General features: G+C 37.5%; 1 protein-coding gene, 1 non-coding gene and 1 pseudogene across 3 annotated transcripts in view; 1 reads left to right on the top strand and 2 right to left on the bottom strand.

Moving 5' to 3' along the window:
- Positions 1-6,582: 6,582 nt before the first annotated feature.
- The window catches only part of LOC150093755 (uncharacterized), a 96,647-nt gene continuing 85,101 nt past the window's right edge, over positions 6,583-18,128 (bottom strand). Inside the window, exon 3 of one of the 2 annotated variants that reach the window (XM_090413082.1) lies at positions 6,583-7,213. In XM_090413082.1, the coding sequence (XP_090269208.1) occupies positions 6,759-7,213 (455 nt within the window). In that variant the 3' untranslated portion in view covers positions 6,583-6,758. The remainder of the gene's footprint in view (positions 7,214-18,128) is intronic. The other variant, XM_090413083.1, reaches the window with a different exon arrangement.
- On the bottom strand, positions 9,001-9,122 carry LOC150093760 (U6atac minor spliceosomal RNA). Its single transcript, XR_016550362.1, has one exon. It is a non-coding gene; the product is annotated as a U6atac minor spliceosomal RNA (small nuclear RNA).
- On the top strand, positions 15,409-16,168 carry LOC150093759 (ras-related protein Rab-4B-like; annotated as a pseudogene).

Here is an 18,128-nt window from a genome sequence, read left to right as displayed (position 1 = left end):
TGAACATTTGTGGGAAGATGGAAACACAGCATCTGCCAGTTGACGCCAGTGCCTTGCTAATTCACTGACCTCTAGGACGTTATTCTGTCTAGTTGGTCCAGAATACTTCAGACACTGTCTGTGGTCTAGTGGAGGCAATGCCAAGATCAATGCATGTGGTTATCTCTTCCAGAGGAAACCCAACACACCACTAGGCATGTGGTAGATTAATTTGGCCCATCAGTGTATGCTCTAAAACCAATTCACAATACATTTTGAATAGGAGTCCTGTAATACCTACTTGCCATCTCTTTTCCTTGTGCACACTGCTTTAACATGCACTGCTCTTGACCATTTTTCTCTCTTTGTTTGAGAGAGTTCTCTCAAACAAAACTCTCTATATCTAGAGAGAGCTTTGTTCATCGAGAATGCTGAAACACAAATTCAGAAAAACTTAAGCAATTAGGGTGGAAGCAGGTGAGTTTGTGTGAAGGTGTCTGAAGTGAGTGTGAGAATGACCAAGTGCAGAATCTAGCCTCTCAAGCAAAAATATTGAATAAGGTAGTCAATTCAAGAAGTAAACATAGGTGGGGTCTAAAGGGATGCTATAGTTTCTATATACTTATGCCAGAAGTATCAGGAACAAGAGGGATGGCATTGGTTAGTGCAACCATTCCAAAATTTATAGGCATTAGCAAGACTTGGCTAGCAGCAGATGATGTAGTTACAGGGAAAGAATGTGAAGGATTTAGTAATTTCAGGAAAGATAGAGAAAATAGGATGGGGGATGGGTACTGCTGATAGCAGATGAATTGCAGCCAAAGAGAACAGCAGATAGGCAGGAGGGTGTTTGTTCATTTGAAGCAGTCTGGTGTGAGATTAAAGTCAGTAAGACAAAATATACAGTTGATTGTTGCTATAGGAGAGGGAGTTCCACAGATGATCTAGAAGAAATGCATCACCAAAATAGTACAATGAGTACAGATCAAGTGATTATTATGAGGGGGGGGGCTTCAACTATAGAGATACAAATTGGAAGGAAGAAAGATTACATGCAGGAAGGAAATGGAATTTATATACCTACTGAGAAATAATTACTTGAGGCAGTATGTGATGGAGGGGACTGGGAGTGTGAGAGTATTGGACCTGGTCATAGGATCAGAAGAGCTATCCATAACCAAGGTGACCACAATGCCTCCGATTGGTGAAAGTGACCATGCAGTCTTGACTTGGGAGACTGTACAACATGAGAAATAATCTGTCAAGAAGGGTGCATATATATATGAACTACAAGGTAGGTGATTATGACAAGCTTAGAAAGAAGCTTAAATCTGTGCCATGGCATTAAACACTGCAGGGTAAGGAGATGATAGTAGTGCATGGGAGATAGTCAAGGGTCATCTAAAGGAAGCAGTATTAAGTTGTATACCTAAGGTAAGGAGGGTTAAATCAGACAGGAGTTAGATGGATGAATAATATCATTAAGCACAAGCTAAGAAGAAAAAATTGCTGTGGAGGGTATATAAAGAGAAAGGTGACCAGCAAACTCACGAACAGTACAAGACTCAGGCAAGGAAGGCAAAATCCGATTATGAGAAGAATTTAGCCGAGCAGGCCAAAGGAAATCCCAAAGAGTTTTTTGGTTATGTGGCAAGAGGAAGAATAACTATGGAAGATTAAATGTAATAAGTAATGATGGTCACAAGGTGACAGAAGCAGATAAAATTACTGAGTGACCACTTTGCAAGGGTATATCATCCATGAGGTTATCTGAGTGAGGTTACTGCTTTAACATATGTGACAGATGCTAATGTGGGAACGGAGGTGGGTGCATTGGAGGATATTGCAGAATCTCAATGTTAATACAGCTGTGGGATTAGATGAGATATCAACTCGGGTTCTGTGAGAAAGTGGAAGAGAACTGGTGATGCCTCTAACTAGGCTCTTTAAGTCTCAGCTCTGGTAGAGTTCCAAGGGACTGGAAAGAGGGCAAATTAATTTCCTTGTATAAGGGAGGCATGACTCTAAGACTGCAGTAGCAAATTATAGACCAATCAGTATCTCAGGTGTGGTAGTAAAAGTACTGGAAAAATTTGTCAAAAAGAGAATTCAAGAATCATACTGTATGAGAGACAACATGGCTTTGTGAAGGTTGGTCATGCCAACCCTTCAAGAATCATACTGTATGATTCTTATTATATTATTATATAATTTATATATTATATATTCTTATTATATAATTTATTATCTTTTTATAATAGAGTAACAGCAAAGTTGGATAAAGGAAATGGATAAACAATGGCTCTGTCAGATTTTGCAAAGGCATTTTGGAGGAGCAGAATCAAGGGGCAAAAACAGAGATTAGTGGTGTGCTGCAGAGTTCAGTGCTAGGACCATTGCTGTTTAATTTGTACATAAATGATATAGGAAATAACCTGATAGGAAATATTTGGTTGTTTGCTGATGATGTAAAATTAAGTAGAGTAATGGTTAATCAAGGCAATGTGGAGAGCTTGTAGGGCAATTTAAATAGACCGTCAGTATAGGTAAAAGATAATGGGTATCAGTTTAATGTGGAGAAATTATTATTATTATGTGATCCCTCCAGGGAGTCTAGACTCATCGAGGGAGGGCAACTACTCTACAGCTCTGTATCCACCACTCAATCCATCAAGTACAATGAACAGCAAATACCATTATCATCATCTATACCAACAGAATCTACCACCTACCACCACCACTAGTATTTTCACAGACAATCAATCACAAACATCCATGCCACAGTGGGATTTGAACATGCAACCTTTTGGCTGGAGAGCAGATATGCTAACTGCTCGGCCAAGCAGGCCAGCAAATGTAAAGTTATGCATTTTGGGCAAACAAAGTTTGCACCTGAAAGTATCTTCAGTGGGGTAAGGTGGTTCAACACCAGAGCAACTCGTTGCCAAGGTGGAGCAAGCTACCAACACTCCTGTCTCAGTATCTCCCATAATGCAAAACACATCTCTTTGCGGATATGTCTAATGTTATGCATTAAGGGAAGGCGCAAACGGTAGCTTGCTCCACCTTGGCAACGAGTTGCCCTGGTGTTGAACCACCTTACCCCAGTCCTGAAGATACTTTCAGGCGCAAACTTTGTTTGCTCACACTTGGATAAAGGATTAAACTAATTTTATTATACTCTAACCAAGTGAAAAATAAACTTTCAATATGCATTTTGGGATAAACAGATTATAAGCTATGTATCACATTGATGACACTGTACTCCAGGAAATAGATGAAACTAGAAATTTAGGGGTGGTGGTAGACAGAGAGTTAAAGTTTAGAGGGCATGTTGCTAAGGTAGCTCATAAGATTACTTGCTATTGAAGAACACATTAACAATAAGGAAGTGTTATTCCTCTTTATAAGGCCTTGATATGCCCACATCTGGATTACTGTGCTCAAGTCTGGTCTCCTGGGTTTCTCAGGGTGGGGAAGATTCAGAGGTGACTGACCAAGATGGTGAGTGGTCTGTAGAATGTTGGCTATGAAGATGGATTGAAGGTGTGTGAATTGCAGAAATTGGTTGATAGGAGAAAAAGAGGGGATAATGATAGAAACATATAAGTTGCTTACAGGGTTTTATAGATTGATGCAGATGAAATGTTTCTGCACTTGACTGGAGAGGCCAGAACAAGTGGTCATCCCTTAAGTTGAATAAAGATGTGGTCAGTAGGGGTGTGAGGACTAGAATTTTTGCTTAGAGAGTTGTGAAGGAATGGAATAGGTTGTCAGAGTCAGTTGTGAGTGCTTTGTCTGTTAATCAGTTCAAGGAGAGGTATGACAGATTGTGTGGATAGTTTGGGTCCCCTGCAATGAGTCTTCTGACTCCATGTTGGTGCCCATACAATAATAATAATAATATCATTATTATTAGGCAACATTTGATCTAGTTTAGGAAGTAATTGATTTACCGTGATGAAATTTGCCAAATGCTACTGCAAAATTCAAAAATTTCACTTATGTGTATTTCCTCTTATTAACTTGTGCTGCTTTGTTATTAGTCTTGCACAGAAGTGACAGGATTTTGCCTCTTTGAAACATGAATCTTTCATCCTGGGAATACAGTCAAAACTGTCAGAAAACACACAGTTTGCAGACTTAATACACTGACCTCATAGTCTTAAATGAACTCTTTTAGCCCTTAACTGGGAAATTAGTATGCAGCTAGTTTCTGCTCTAATTCATCATTGTTTGCTGAGGTCATTATATTACAAATCATTTTGAAAATTTTGCAGCTAGAGTATAGCAGATAAATTCCACCACACCTATTCCAAAATCATTGCTGGTATTGTACTTTGAAACAGTATGAGTTCTATGGTTGATTGTTCAGAGCTACTGACCTAAGGCCTCTGTAGCACTACTAGATCAACTGAAGAAAGACGTTCTGAGTTCGATTCTAGTTGCCTACTAGAGGAACTTTTTGCAAGCTTTTCTTCAGCTGGTTTTTGAGTTAGTTGATCTCTACCACAGACAAGTGGGTTTTTTTCTCCTGGAAACTCAGGTTTTCCATCCATAACTCACAAAAATTGGCTGCAGAAACCACACTATTCCAGACAACAGTATATTGTTAGGATTAGGAATCAAGAGATGGCAGTATTTGTCTACCATACTCTATTCAGCATGTCATTTAAAAGTAGGGATGGTGTTGGTATCTTTGATTGTCTAATGGTTGAGTTTGACTGTCCCTCAAGATCCAAAAGATTTTTAATTCAAGCCTACTTCAAACAGAAATTTTTTTTAATCTTTTGTTGTTGTTTTTTTGTTCATTTTTAATGAAAAAACAAGTTGAAATAATATACTATTTTTCTTTTTTTCCCTAATCTGCACATTTTAATGGAAAATTAGGCAAAATTACTGCTACAGTAAATAAGTCAAGAAGCAGCTCTATATTCAGTTTGATAGCATTACATTTGGGTTTGCTAAAGTGAAATCATGTTTTAGCAATCAGCTTACATATTACAGCAAAGTGACAAATGCAGTGGACAAGGTTGCATATATTAGTTATTACCAGTTGGTAGCCTGGCTAGCCAAGTGGTTAACAAATGAACTTCATCAGTCAGTGCAAGACCACCATCTCTACTTATTGAAGGCCTGAAGTTACTTGAAAAAGTTTCGTGTTTGGTCTTGAGGGCAGGATTTCTGGATTATGTAAAAAATAAAAATAAAAAACAATAAATAAAATAAAATAAAAATTCTTTAGCAAACATACAATGCTAATGCACTATAGGTTGACAATCGTTTGTGAATGGGAGTCACATAAGAAAAAAATATACTGAACATGGATGAACAGTGTCCTGGAAGAGGAAACTCACAGGTGGTATGCTCCAAGGATCTGTTTTGGTGTCACTCCTGTTTAACATGTATATTAATGATTAATGGGAAGGATTTAGAAAAGGATAAGCAGTTGTTTGCAGATGCAAAGTTGTGGAAAACCATGAGGAGTAGAGCAGATATGGGTTTACAGGAGGAATTGAATAGTGTATATATATATATATATATATATATATACACTATTCAAACCTTATAAAATATAAGGTTTTAACATTTTGAAGACATAAGTGGGATGCACAGTATATACCTAGTGGGAATATCTTATAGGAAGTGGAGGAGATAAAGGATCTGGGAGAGAGAGAGTGAAAGAGAATCTAAAATTTAGAGCCACAGATTTTTTGAGAACATGTTATGGCAATGATGTTGAGAACACTGACATGTAGAAGTAAGGAGGTGATGGTTCTTTTGTATAAAGCCTTGATATTGATTTGATTACTGTGTGAAGATTTGGTCACTTCTTTTTAAGGGAATGAGTCCAGACACTACCGACTAAGATGTTTTCTGGTCACTTCAATGTGGGATCCTTTGACCCTACTCAAACATTTTCAAAATGAATCCCAATGAGAAATGTCGAAAATTTAGGCAATAACCAGAAGTCCAATGGAACCAAGTCAGGCTGTAGGGAAGATGGTTCAGAACTTTCTTTGCTCCAATGGCTACCAAAAAGATCAGATTTGAAATTGTGCAAAATCCTCCCTATAGACCAGACTTGGATCCATTGGATCTGGTTATTTTCTAAACTGAAGATCTGAAGTGTATCCATTTTGAAAATGATGAACAAGCCAAAGCAGAGGTGAGAAAAAGATTCTGAAAACAACCTGAAGAGCTTCTTTGAAAAATTTGTTATGCAGTGGAGAAAATATATTGAAACGGAAGGAGGTTATATTGAAAAATAGTATATTAAACTAAAGTAGGGCCTTCAACCTATTCTTTCTCTTTTATTTAATTCACATGTCTCTTTTGAGTAGGGAGTTTTCACACATTACTTTTGAGAATGTCCCTAAATATTCCTGAAAACAAGCATTTGTTAAAATTCTGTTAATTTTTTTTTCTTTTGTCAGCATTTTGTATGTTAAAAAATTATACTGTTATAACTGATCTCACATCTTTCTTTCCTTCACCCCTAAATTTGACATAAAACTTTTTTTTTACTTTTTCAGTAATATTTGCCTGATTTTCAAATGTTCTCTGATTTAAGAAATAATGTCAGATTTCTTTTTATTTGAAAACAATTAACAGTTTTATTTTTTTAAAACAACAAATCAAAACAGTAGACCTTAAGAATCACAAAAACTTTGAAGAATGTAACATCGAGACTTCTGCACTGTCCAGCAGCAAACAGAAGTAATTCTAATGGGAAGATAGCTCTATTTCTTTATTCACCTGTCCATTAATATGCAGGCTCAGATAGGATTGCTTCTCCTTGAAGATGAAGAAACACTGGAAGATGATGTTCTTGTGCTATCTGGCTGAGTGTATGTTGTACCTGTTACTCCTGCAGCCAAATTGGAAAGAAGTGGGCCACCATTGATATCAATATGTAATGGAACTGGAGGACAAAAAGGGGACAGAGGTCTTCTTGTAGCAGACAGTACAAGATTTTGAAGAATTTGTTGCATTCCTTGCAAAAAAGTTGCTGTTACTGTTTCCATCATGTTTCTAGCAAGTTCCATTTGCTCTCTCATGAAACTATCCTCCCACTGTCTTTGGACATCCAACTGCTTTTCAAACCATTCTTGATATTGTGCTTGCCATTCCCTAAGATACTCAACATGTTTCTTGGCATAATGATCAGCAAAATAACTAATTGTTCTATCACCAGATGTTGAACTCCTATTGCCATCTTCATGAGGCTCTGCTAAAAGAAAAAAAAGAAAAAAAATTTTAGCATTTATACTATTCTGTCCCACCACTCTGACTTTTATTACAACTAAAGAAAATTAAAACTAACTCTCAGTACATCATTATTATTATTAATTATTATTATTACACAACACCTGCAGGAAGTCCAAAGACTCATTGAGGGACGACACCTACTCCACCGCTCAATCCACCAACTACAACTACGTTCATCATCTTCACCAGTGTTTCTCCAAGTGTGGTACGCGTACCACACGTGACAATGAGTTTTAAAAGAGGTAAACCGTGAGTAGACATATCGGTACACAATAAATAACGGAAAAAACTCACGTAGAAAGATTATTTATTAGTATAATTTTTGCCTGTGTGTCACAGGCATCTTCAGTACATTAAGCTCAAAATTAAACACTAACTGACGCTTTTTGGAATTGTCAGTTAGTGTTTAATTTTGAGCTTAATGTACTGAAGATGCCTGTGACACACAGGCAAAAATTATACTAATAAATAATCTTTCTACGTGAGTTTTTTCCGTTATTTATTGTGTACCGACATGTGACAATGATCATTAATGCATGGAATCATTATATTTCTAAACAAATAGTGCAATTAGAGACAACTGGGATAAAAAAAAAAAAGGCACTAACTATTGAATCACATCTCCTCTCCAACAGAAACTGCTGTATAGACTCAAGCAAAACTATATGTTGCCAGTGCAACATATTGTTTTGCTCGACACCACCCCGTCATGAACGTGTTAAAATTAAGAAATATATAGTGAATGTGTTTCAGATATTATGGAATTCGGATGAAGAGATTTCAACTCAACTGTTGAAATGCTAATTTGTCTTTGGTTCGCGCGATCTTTTGTTAATACTGCACCAATCATAAGCACTTCTTCATAGCTGCTCAACGTATCTCAAGTCTTGTAAATTACTGGTTGAAATAATGAAACAATTACTGGTTGAAATATTGCAAATAATTTGCTTGAAATAATGGAAAAGAAGATAGAGCTATTTTGGTAGATGACTTTGACCATGCACACACAAGGAAGCTGTTCTCGATGCCTAAAGTACTCATATTAGAAATTATGGACGTGTGGAAATGCCTAAAGTACCGATAGCGAGTAGGAGCTTCTTGGTAAGTCACACCATTTGCAGTTTTTTTTCTGAAAACTTTAGTTTCTGAAAATCCCCACATACATCTTGCACTACGATTTTTTAGCTTTAATTTTCGGAAAAAAGTGCGAGTTATATTTGAGTAAATACGGTAATTTTTTTAGCTTTCAAATTCTTAAGTATGGATCATTGGTTAAAGATTGGATTTATAAAACCCACAAAAGAGAGCAACATAGCAAATCTTCATAAGTATGATATGAAATCTTCATAAGTATGATATGAATTACTTGAAATGTGGATTTTCAAGGACGGGAAATGAAGAGGAACCTATTCCAAATTTTGTTCTACTAAAAATAAATCATATTTTTGTTTACATTAACATATAAATTCAAATAAAATAGACATTTACAATGAAATATACTTTATTTATTTAGCATTTGATAAGGGGGGGGGGGGTTCTTGTTAATAATGAAAATTTAAGAAGGGGTATGCGGATATCTGAAGTTTGAGAAACACTGATCTACACCAACATCATCTACTCCCGACCACCACCACCACCACTAGTATTTTCACAGACAATCACAAACATCCATGCCCATGGCAGGATTCGAACCTGCAGCCTTTTGGCTGGAGAGCGGATACACTAACCACTCGGCCAACAAAGCCAGCAAAAAGTTTTTGGTTAAGTGCCACAAACTAAGCAGCAGTGCCTTAACCTTATATGTATTAGGCCCAGAGGCTGGTCCGTCCTTATCAAGGGGAGTGCTAACCTTCTCTCCTTTCATACAACACATTATTCCAATTTTTTTCCTCATCTTTTTTTCTCTTTTTACACTAATATATTATAAAATAAAAAGTCTCTCTCTTTCTTTCACAAGCTAATATGTGGATATTTTATATGTAAAAAAGGACAACAATAAAAACAGCACTTTTAGATGGCATCACATGGCTGTTCTATCAACAATGCAAAATGATAGGATGACTGAAAAAACCTTGTGCAGCATGATTTGCTTTCTACATGTGAGGGATATAGCACCAACAAAAATTAATCACCAGATGGTAGAAGTATATGAATGAAGGAAATGTCTGATCACAGAATAGGTTTAGTGTAACAGCTTTGCAATGGGGAGGATCTAGGATTCTTTGAAATAGCAGGTTATGAACCACCAACATGTAGTCCAAGTAGCGCTGATTTCCATCAGTCTGAACCAATGAAAGAACACCTGTCCTAACAAGCAATTTTGCAGTGATCAGTGGATGTCATTGATACCGGCATCTTCTATGCCAGAGTAAATATCTGACTATCTATGGTGAGACAAATGCTAAAACAACTTATGTGAAAAAATAATGGTTACTAAAGCGAACTTATGTGTTATACAGGGTGTCCCAAAATTCACGCAAGATTTAAATTTAGCGCCATTTGTGAGGTAAAGTGTTGCCAACGAGGAAAAAAAGACAGCGTGACAGATGACAGTTCAGGGTTATTAAAAATGGAGCGCTATACGCAAGAACAACGCATTTTCATTGTTGAGCAATATTTTAAAAATAATGAAGGTTTAGCAGCTACAGTTCACAATTTTCATACAAAATATGGTCGGAATAGTGATTTAACTTCATCAACTGTGAAACGATTAATTAAAAAATTCAAGGAAACTGGATCAATTAGTGATCTTATACACTCTGGCCGTCCTTCAACAAGTCGTTCAACAGAAAACATCGAAGCAGTTCGTGAGAGTGTTGCTGAGAGTCCAGGAACATCAGTTCGGCACCGTGGTCTTGAATTGGGCATTTCGAGAAGCTCTCTACAGCGTATTCTCACGAAAGATTTGCATCTTTATGCTTACAAAGTTCAATTGACTCAAGAACTGAAGCCTACTGACCACACATACAGCGAAGAGAGTTCGTTGAATGGATGCTTATTTTTCGAACAAAATCATCTTCAGCGATGAGGCTCATTTTCATCTTGATGGCTTCGTTAATCGACAAAATTGTCGCATTTGGGGTTCAGAAAATCCACAAGTGATTGTTGAGAAACAAATGCATCCACAACGTGTCACTGTTTGGTGCGGATTTTGGGCTGGAGGCATCATCGGTGCATTCTTCTTCGAAAATGCGGCTGGAAGGCAATAACAGTTAATGGTGCTCGCTATCGCAACATGATAATCCAGTTTTTTGTGTCTAAATTGCAAGATATGTATGTGGACGACATGTGGTTTCAACAAGACGGTACCACATGCCATACAGCCCGAGAAACAATTCAATTACTGAATGAGTCATTTCCTGCTCGTGTAATTTCCCATTTTGGTGATGAGAATTGGCTGCCCAGATCATGTGACTTAACGCCGTTGGACTTTTTTCTTTGGGGTTTTTTGAACTCTAAGGTTTATGCCAACAAACCCACGACCACCCACGCCTTGAAGGAGGAAATTGAGTGTTGTATCAAACGAAATTCAGCCACATTTATGCAAAACGGTCATGGAAAATTTCGACAAAAGAGTGTGTATGTGCCAGCAAAGCTGTGAAGGCCATTTACCCGATATGCTATTCCATGCATAACCCTATACTGTATACTTTAGGAATCAATAAGAAATTACGATTTTTAATTAAAAACCTGTGTTTTCTATCAAAATTACTTCTTGCGTGAATTTTGGGACACCCTATATATGCATCTGTATCAGAATCAAGTCCTTTACATAAGATCATTTTACATATGTTCATTTTTTTTTTTTTTAATAACAACCTAAGAACATATAAAGAAGAATATAATCTGAATTTCTTCACTGTCACCTTATATATATATATTCTGCTTTGAAAGAAGTCAATGTACATCCCAATGGGCAAGGTGCATCATGCCATTTAATGAATCATGTGTTTATAGCCAGTATAAATTGGAGGAATATGATGCTACCAGGTCAGCACAACTGTGTCCAGAAATGGCTGAGAGAAGAGAACTGACGGAGTTTAAAAGGGGCGTTGTGATAGGATGGCATGTTGCAGGCTTATCTATTTGGCAAATTGTTGACAAATTAGGCCATCCCAGGTGTTAACAATCAGTGATGCCATACTGAGATGGAAATGCAGAGAGTCAACTGCAAGTGCTACCCACAGTGGACAACCCACCACATTTATCAAACATGACTGCAGGGTGCTACGAAGAATAATATATATAAAAACTGCCATTCTTCAGCTGCCATGTTGAATGTGGAATTCTGGGCATTGAGCTGGAACATGAATCGCACAAAAGCATTCAGAACAGAGGTTCACAACGTGTTTTTCCATAGTAGAACCACAATATGCAAGCCCCACATTACCTGAAGCAACATACAGGCATCTTCAGTGGTGCAAAGAGCATGTACAATGAGACGTGGAAGCTTGGAAAGGCTATGTTATGGAGCGACGAATCATGCTACACCCTCTGCTGAGCAGATGGATAGGTGTGGCAGATGCTTGGTGAACGTCTCTTACCAGAGTGCATAATTCCCAACTATGAAATTTGGAGGGGAGTGTGATGGCATGGTCTTGTTTTTCCCTGTTTGGCCTCGGACCTCTGTTTGTGGTGCCACAACATTGAACTTTGAGAGGTGTCTGACACCTCTCAGAGTTCAATGTTTCAACAGAACTAATCATTTTCAAAGAGAAAATGGTTAGTTCTGTAGAAATGCCACAATGCAATGCTTCATACTTGGTGGCATTTCTACAGAACTAACCATTTTCTCTTTCAGCAAGCCCATGAACATCATAAGGCTGCAACTGTAACTGCATGATTTGTGGACATGAACGTCACTACACTTGACTGAACTCCACAGAGCCCTGATCTGAACCCTATTGAATGACTGTGGAATGAACTAGAGCATCAGGTGAAGTCAAGAGACATCTGCCCCACAACAGTCCAGACCTGAATACATGCCTGTATTGAGGTCTGCAGGAAGAATGGTCCAAAATTCCGATTGATTGGAATTTTGGACCATTGCACCATGGCTGTTTGTTCCCACAGTGTGGTGTCCACTGACTTCTTTTCAGGCAGTGTGGATATATATACAGAAATTACACATGCACATCTGTTTATTTATCTATATAATACTGCACAATATTCCCTCTAATTTTTGCCATCTGTGTGCATATCAAAAACATTTTGTGCACAAGTTCCCAGTCTGAGACTCAATGTATGCAATAGCCTGTGCATGTTTATCTTTGACCTTGGCATTGCCATTTCCACAGATTTGTCCAGCCACTTAAATTTAAATGAATTTCCATTTCTTTTCCACTGTAATTTTGACAGTGACATTCTGAGGGTTTTTAAGCACTAAAACCACCAATGTATTATTTTTCTTATTGATGTCCCTTGTGTCATTTACCTGTAACCTCTAAAAATGTGAACACTAAATTAATTAAATTAAAATTAGTGTAGCTACAAAAATTCATCACCATTTGCATGAGTTCAAGTGATTAAACAGTACAGACACACTATACTTAGTGGACAGCATTAGTGGACACCACTAATGCTACTTATGTAACTGGAATCATACAGGTATATTCTGTCCATGAAGTGTGGCTTTTTAGCCACACTTCATGGACACTGATGATGCAAATGGACACTGATATAGATCCTTATCATCTATAAACAGCTCTATAGTAGCAGCAAAAGTAATGGTATCAAATGTATCCCCAAAATTCTTCATTTCCTCAAAGGAACATTAACCAGATCACTCAAAAAAATATCCATGCTATTAGCAGCCACAACCAAGCCTGAATTTGCATACATCAATTTTTGAAGGCATGTTCTTATGCATTTTGCTAACAGCAACACACTGAGCAATTTGCAACATGTCATAAATGGAATTACTTTCTTCTTATATCTATCTATTTCATCACAATGTGTCTGCTGTCATGAGGAGGGTAATATTAGGATAAGCTGTTTCTGTATTTCACATAACACAGGAATAAATACTATACTGAGCTTGCCATAGCTCAGTCAGAACAGACAAAGCCCTTTGGTCAGAAAGACGTGGGTTCGATTCCTGTCCAAGACGTGAGGAACCTTTATCTGGTCTCTTGCGACTAAAGGTGAGTTAGCCGATCTCATATGGAGGTGGGGCTTTTTTTTCACCTGGAAACAGATTTTCATCCCCCTGAACAGGCAAACTGGCCCCATGAACACACGGATCTACAGTCATAAAATACCTACTTAATACCTCATTAGGAGGTCTCAACCATTACTAAGGGACGAGGGAACCTCATACAAAATTAAAGAGAAAAAAACTATACTTCGAAATGTCAACAAGCAAACTTGGTGGACAACTTGAAGTAGTGCTATGGGTTAAGCAGCTACAAGGAAAGAATGCCAGTAGAGCATGGGAAGTAGTCATGGATTGTTTGAGAGAAGCAGTATTAGACTGCATACCAAGAGTCAGGAGGATAAATCAAGTCGGGATTAAGTGGATGAGTAGCAATATAAAGCAGGAGCTGGGAAAAAAAAAAAGAAAGAAAAACGTGATCAGTATGCTCATGAGCAAATGTAAAGTGAAAGCAAAAAGGGTGACTAGTATGATAAGAAGGGCTAAATCAGATTAGGAGAGAAAATTAGCTAAGCAAGTCAAAGTAAATTCAAAAGAGCTTTTCTATGTGGCAAGTAAGAGGAAGAATGATTATCAAAGGATAACTTTAATCAATGGCAATGATAGGAAGGTGACAGAAGCAGAAGAAATAGTAGAGTTACTAAATCACTTTGCAAGGTGTATCATCCATGTGGAGATTTTGCAGTTGCTGATGTTACAGAGACTGATGTGAGAATTGAGGTAGATGAACTGGAAGTATTCAGCATACTGAAAGATATCAATTTGAATATAGCAGTGGGACTTTGGATGGCATGCTGGCTTATTTTTAGCTCAAGAAGATAAAAAATTAGAAGATTTCAGGCTCGGTACACTCTCTGACACAGGATATTATTGTTGTTATTATTATTATTATTATATGGGAATCCCCCGTGGAGTCTGAAAACTCAGATGGGAGGCCCACACTACCTATTATTCACATAATACATTCAGTGAAAGTACTCATAGTCCCTTGACAACACGCTTATTCACTGCTCTCTAAGCAAAAAAAAACCTTGTCCTCATTTCCTTGCTAATCACACTCTTACATGACTTCTCAATGCATACATATGAGTGTTATACCTGAGTTTCAATGTGGTTTGTAAGTGTACTTTATATGATGGACAGCTATCTGAAAATGGATATCATTAATTTGGAACTGAGATAAGTTACTTACATTTCTGAAGCAGATCTCAGATTTATGTAATCCATTTTCATTTATTTGGATTTTCAAAGCTGCTTCTGGTAATTTGAAACTGGAATATGTGATGAATTCTTCAATAAACTACATACATAAAGAAATTCATCTAGCTCCTGATTCTTCTGTTAAATTCAACAGAAGAATCCTCCCCCCCCACACACACACATTACCATTCTGACATCCCTCCCAAAACACACAGTCACACATGGCTGTTTAGTGAGAGTGAGGCTGTTGATAGATGAGTCCCTCCATGATGGTCATCGAAATAGTGAAGATAACATTATTATTATTATTATTATTATGTGACACCTCCAGGGAGTCCAAAGACTCATTGAGGGAGAGTGCGCCAACAGCATCGAATGATTCCCTTCCAACTATTAACAGCACTCAAACTTGCTTAACTTTTTGTGTGAACCATTAGTAGCAGAGGCCCAATCAATCGACCAATCTTTGCTGGCTAAATAATAATAATAATAAACCCATTTCCTTTTAGCATTTAACATTCATGTTACATGGTAGAAGAACTGGGACATAAAGAAAATCCAGAGGCTTGCTCTCCAGTCCAAATACAGATCATCAAGAAAGAACTCAGTGGTTCAGACTTTAATACCAAATGCAAAACAACACAGTTTCCTTTGTCGGAAAATGTTTACAAAAATCTCATAATTTAATGGGGATAGATGGCAAGACATTTCCTGTGTGTAGTGAATTAGATGTTTTGACAATTGTGACCATACTTTTTTGTTTTTTGTCCACTGGATTTTGCAGTGTATATCATACAGAAGATATGTCAGAATCTTATGATTTCCACTTCAAATTCCTAGTAATAGGCAGTGCTGGAACTGGGAAGTCATGCCTTCTTCGCCAGTTCATTGAAAATAAATTCAAGGCAGAATCAAATCATACCATTGGTGTGGAATTTGCGTCTAAAGTTGTAAATGTTGGAGGTAGCGAAGCTTCAGATACAGGATACAGCAAGTCAGGAAAGGTTCAGGTCTGTTACAAGAAGTTCTATAGAGGTGCTGCAGGTGCTTTACTGGTATATGACATTACAAGTTGGGAGACATATAATCAGTACCATCGACAGTGTGTAGCATAGAGGCAGTCTGCCTCATAGCACGGCTTAATTGTCTTATAATACATCAGGGGCGATATTTAATTGTTTGCCTCAGGGCGTGATCTAATCTGACAACAGCCCTGCATATAATGCCCTTACAAATTGGTTGACAGATGCAAGAACATTGGCAGATCCAAATATCGTAATTTTATTGGTGGGAAATAAAAAGAATCCGAAGATGACAGAGAAGTTACTTTTTTGGAAGCCAGCCACTTTGCACAAGAAAATGAATTAATGTTTCTTGAAACCAGTGCATTAACAGGAAAATGTTGAAGAAGATTTTCCGAAATGTCCAAAAACTATCCTTGCTAAAATAGAAACTGGTGAAATAGATCCTGAATGTATTGGTTCAGGGATACTATATAGTGATGCCTTCCCCCGAAGGCTAAACAGACAACAGCAACAACGTCGCCCAGCATGTGCATGTTGAATAAATCACCTGCTGTATGGTTTGCACACAGCTGTCAGCACATATTGCTGCCTTCCATGACTGAAATTTCTTTTAATTCTTTTTCTTCCTGGCGGAGAGAATAAAGTCCTTATTTATACTTCATTTTCTAAAATTAGAAACACCTTAATAGATTTATTCTGACAACATTGAATAAGATGGCAGTTTGATGTTAAAATGAGTAAAATCAGTAAAAGGGTGAAGCATTTTTGTTATGGCAAGAGTACTCTTCAATGCTGTTCTGATTTCACTAGCAGTTTACACTTTAAGATCTGCAATCAAGGGGTGGCAAAAAAGGTACTAAATCCATAGTACCTTTTTATGACTGTGATGCTTAAACATAGTTTGCATGTTAAAAGTTTGCAGCTGAACTGGTATATATATGTATGTATATATACAGGGTGGTTCAAAATTCCACGTACAAACTTTGAGGGAAGGTAGAGAATTATACATCAAAATCAACCACTGGAAGTTACTAACAGGGGCACAAAAATACAGAAATAACACAAGGCAGTAAGTAGTGTAAAAAACTTTATTAGGCATAACTGAACAGTAACTGGACTCACTGCAGAAGAAAACCATCAGTAACTGGACCCATTGCAGATGAAATGGATGTAAGGACTCAGAGTGCAAAACGCGCAATACACTGGATTGAGATACTTCTATAGCAGAGGCAATGGCATGTGTCCTTGTCTCTAGATTATTGTCCATCGCATGCAACATCTCCTCTTCCATGGTGGAATTTTGCATCGATCGTGGCCACCTACTATCGTGCCTGCAATCCCTGAATGATCCATAGTCACACAAATTCTGATGCAAATGCGCAAACATTTGGTGATGTGGTACACGTCTGTTTGGGTACCTTTCGTGATACATTCACACAGTGGCTTGTCCATTACCATCAGCTAACATGTAAATGAGGTGCATGTCTGCCATCTCAGCATTCATAAAATGATGCATGTTCTTCGTACAACGTCGAAAGCTTGAACGAGGAAGCCCCAATTGCTCACCTGGAGCGCTTGTAATTTTTATAGTTTCTCTATTTATCACCAATGCATATTTGAAGTTGTTTGGCTTACTGCTTGATGCATTATCACGCTTATGTAAAAAAATATTATTATTGCAATATTTGTTTGCAGCATTTTAGTCGTTAATTTTTATCATGTTATTTTATGCACAACTACTTAAATCAAAATAGTACTGTTTGTAGTAGTAGAATTAACTAGTCATGCTACTTTTGTTAAGGGCAGTGGAAGCTATTGTTAATTTGTGCCAAGTTTGATTCTTCTTTATTCTAAATGCATAAACATGATTAGGTTCAGGAAAAGTTAGGTAGAAATAATGAAAGTTAGGGGACAAGCTTTGCATCTTAAAGCATATTGGACTTACAAAAAAAAAAAAAAAAAAAAAAAAAAAAAAGTTTAGCACATAGTCACTTCATAATAAAATAAAATTACTGGGTTGGTTATATTGTGACTGTGCTTTATTGCATAATATTCCATAGCTGCACAGTGTGTAATTTTAAAAGAATGTAAGAAAATCTAAAGCTACAATTAAACATTTATGAACTACTGTAAAAAAAAAAAAAAAATTGCCGGCCTGGTTGGCCGAGTGGATAGCGTATCTGCTCTTTAGCCAAAAGGCTGCGGGTTTAATCCTGTCATGGGCATGTTCGTGATTGTCTGTGGAAATGCCAGTGGTGGTTGGCAGTAGATGCTGTTGGTATAGTTAGGGTCAGTTGGTGATTGAATGGTGCAGATGGAGTTGTAAAGCAGGTGTCCTCCTTCGATGAATCCTTGGAGGTGTCAAATAATAATAATAATAATAATGTCATCCCTTAACACGTTCATTGCCAGCCATGCGATATCGCGTGATGCGCGTTCTCACCTGACGGCCGATCACGCGTTATCGCATGGACGCGATAGAAAAATTTGGCCACCAC

Source organism: Typopeltis vanoorti, chromosome 23, assembly GCF_054136105.1.
Source record: "Typopeltis vanoorti isolate ZY-2024b chromosome 23, IOZ_Tvanoo_1.0, whole genome shotgun sequence".
NCBI lineage: Eukaryota > Metazoa > Arthropoda > Arachnida > Uropygi > Thelyphonidae > Typopeltis > Typopeltis vanoorti.
This window is presented reverse-complemented; position numbering and strand designations above follow the sequence as displayed.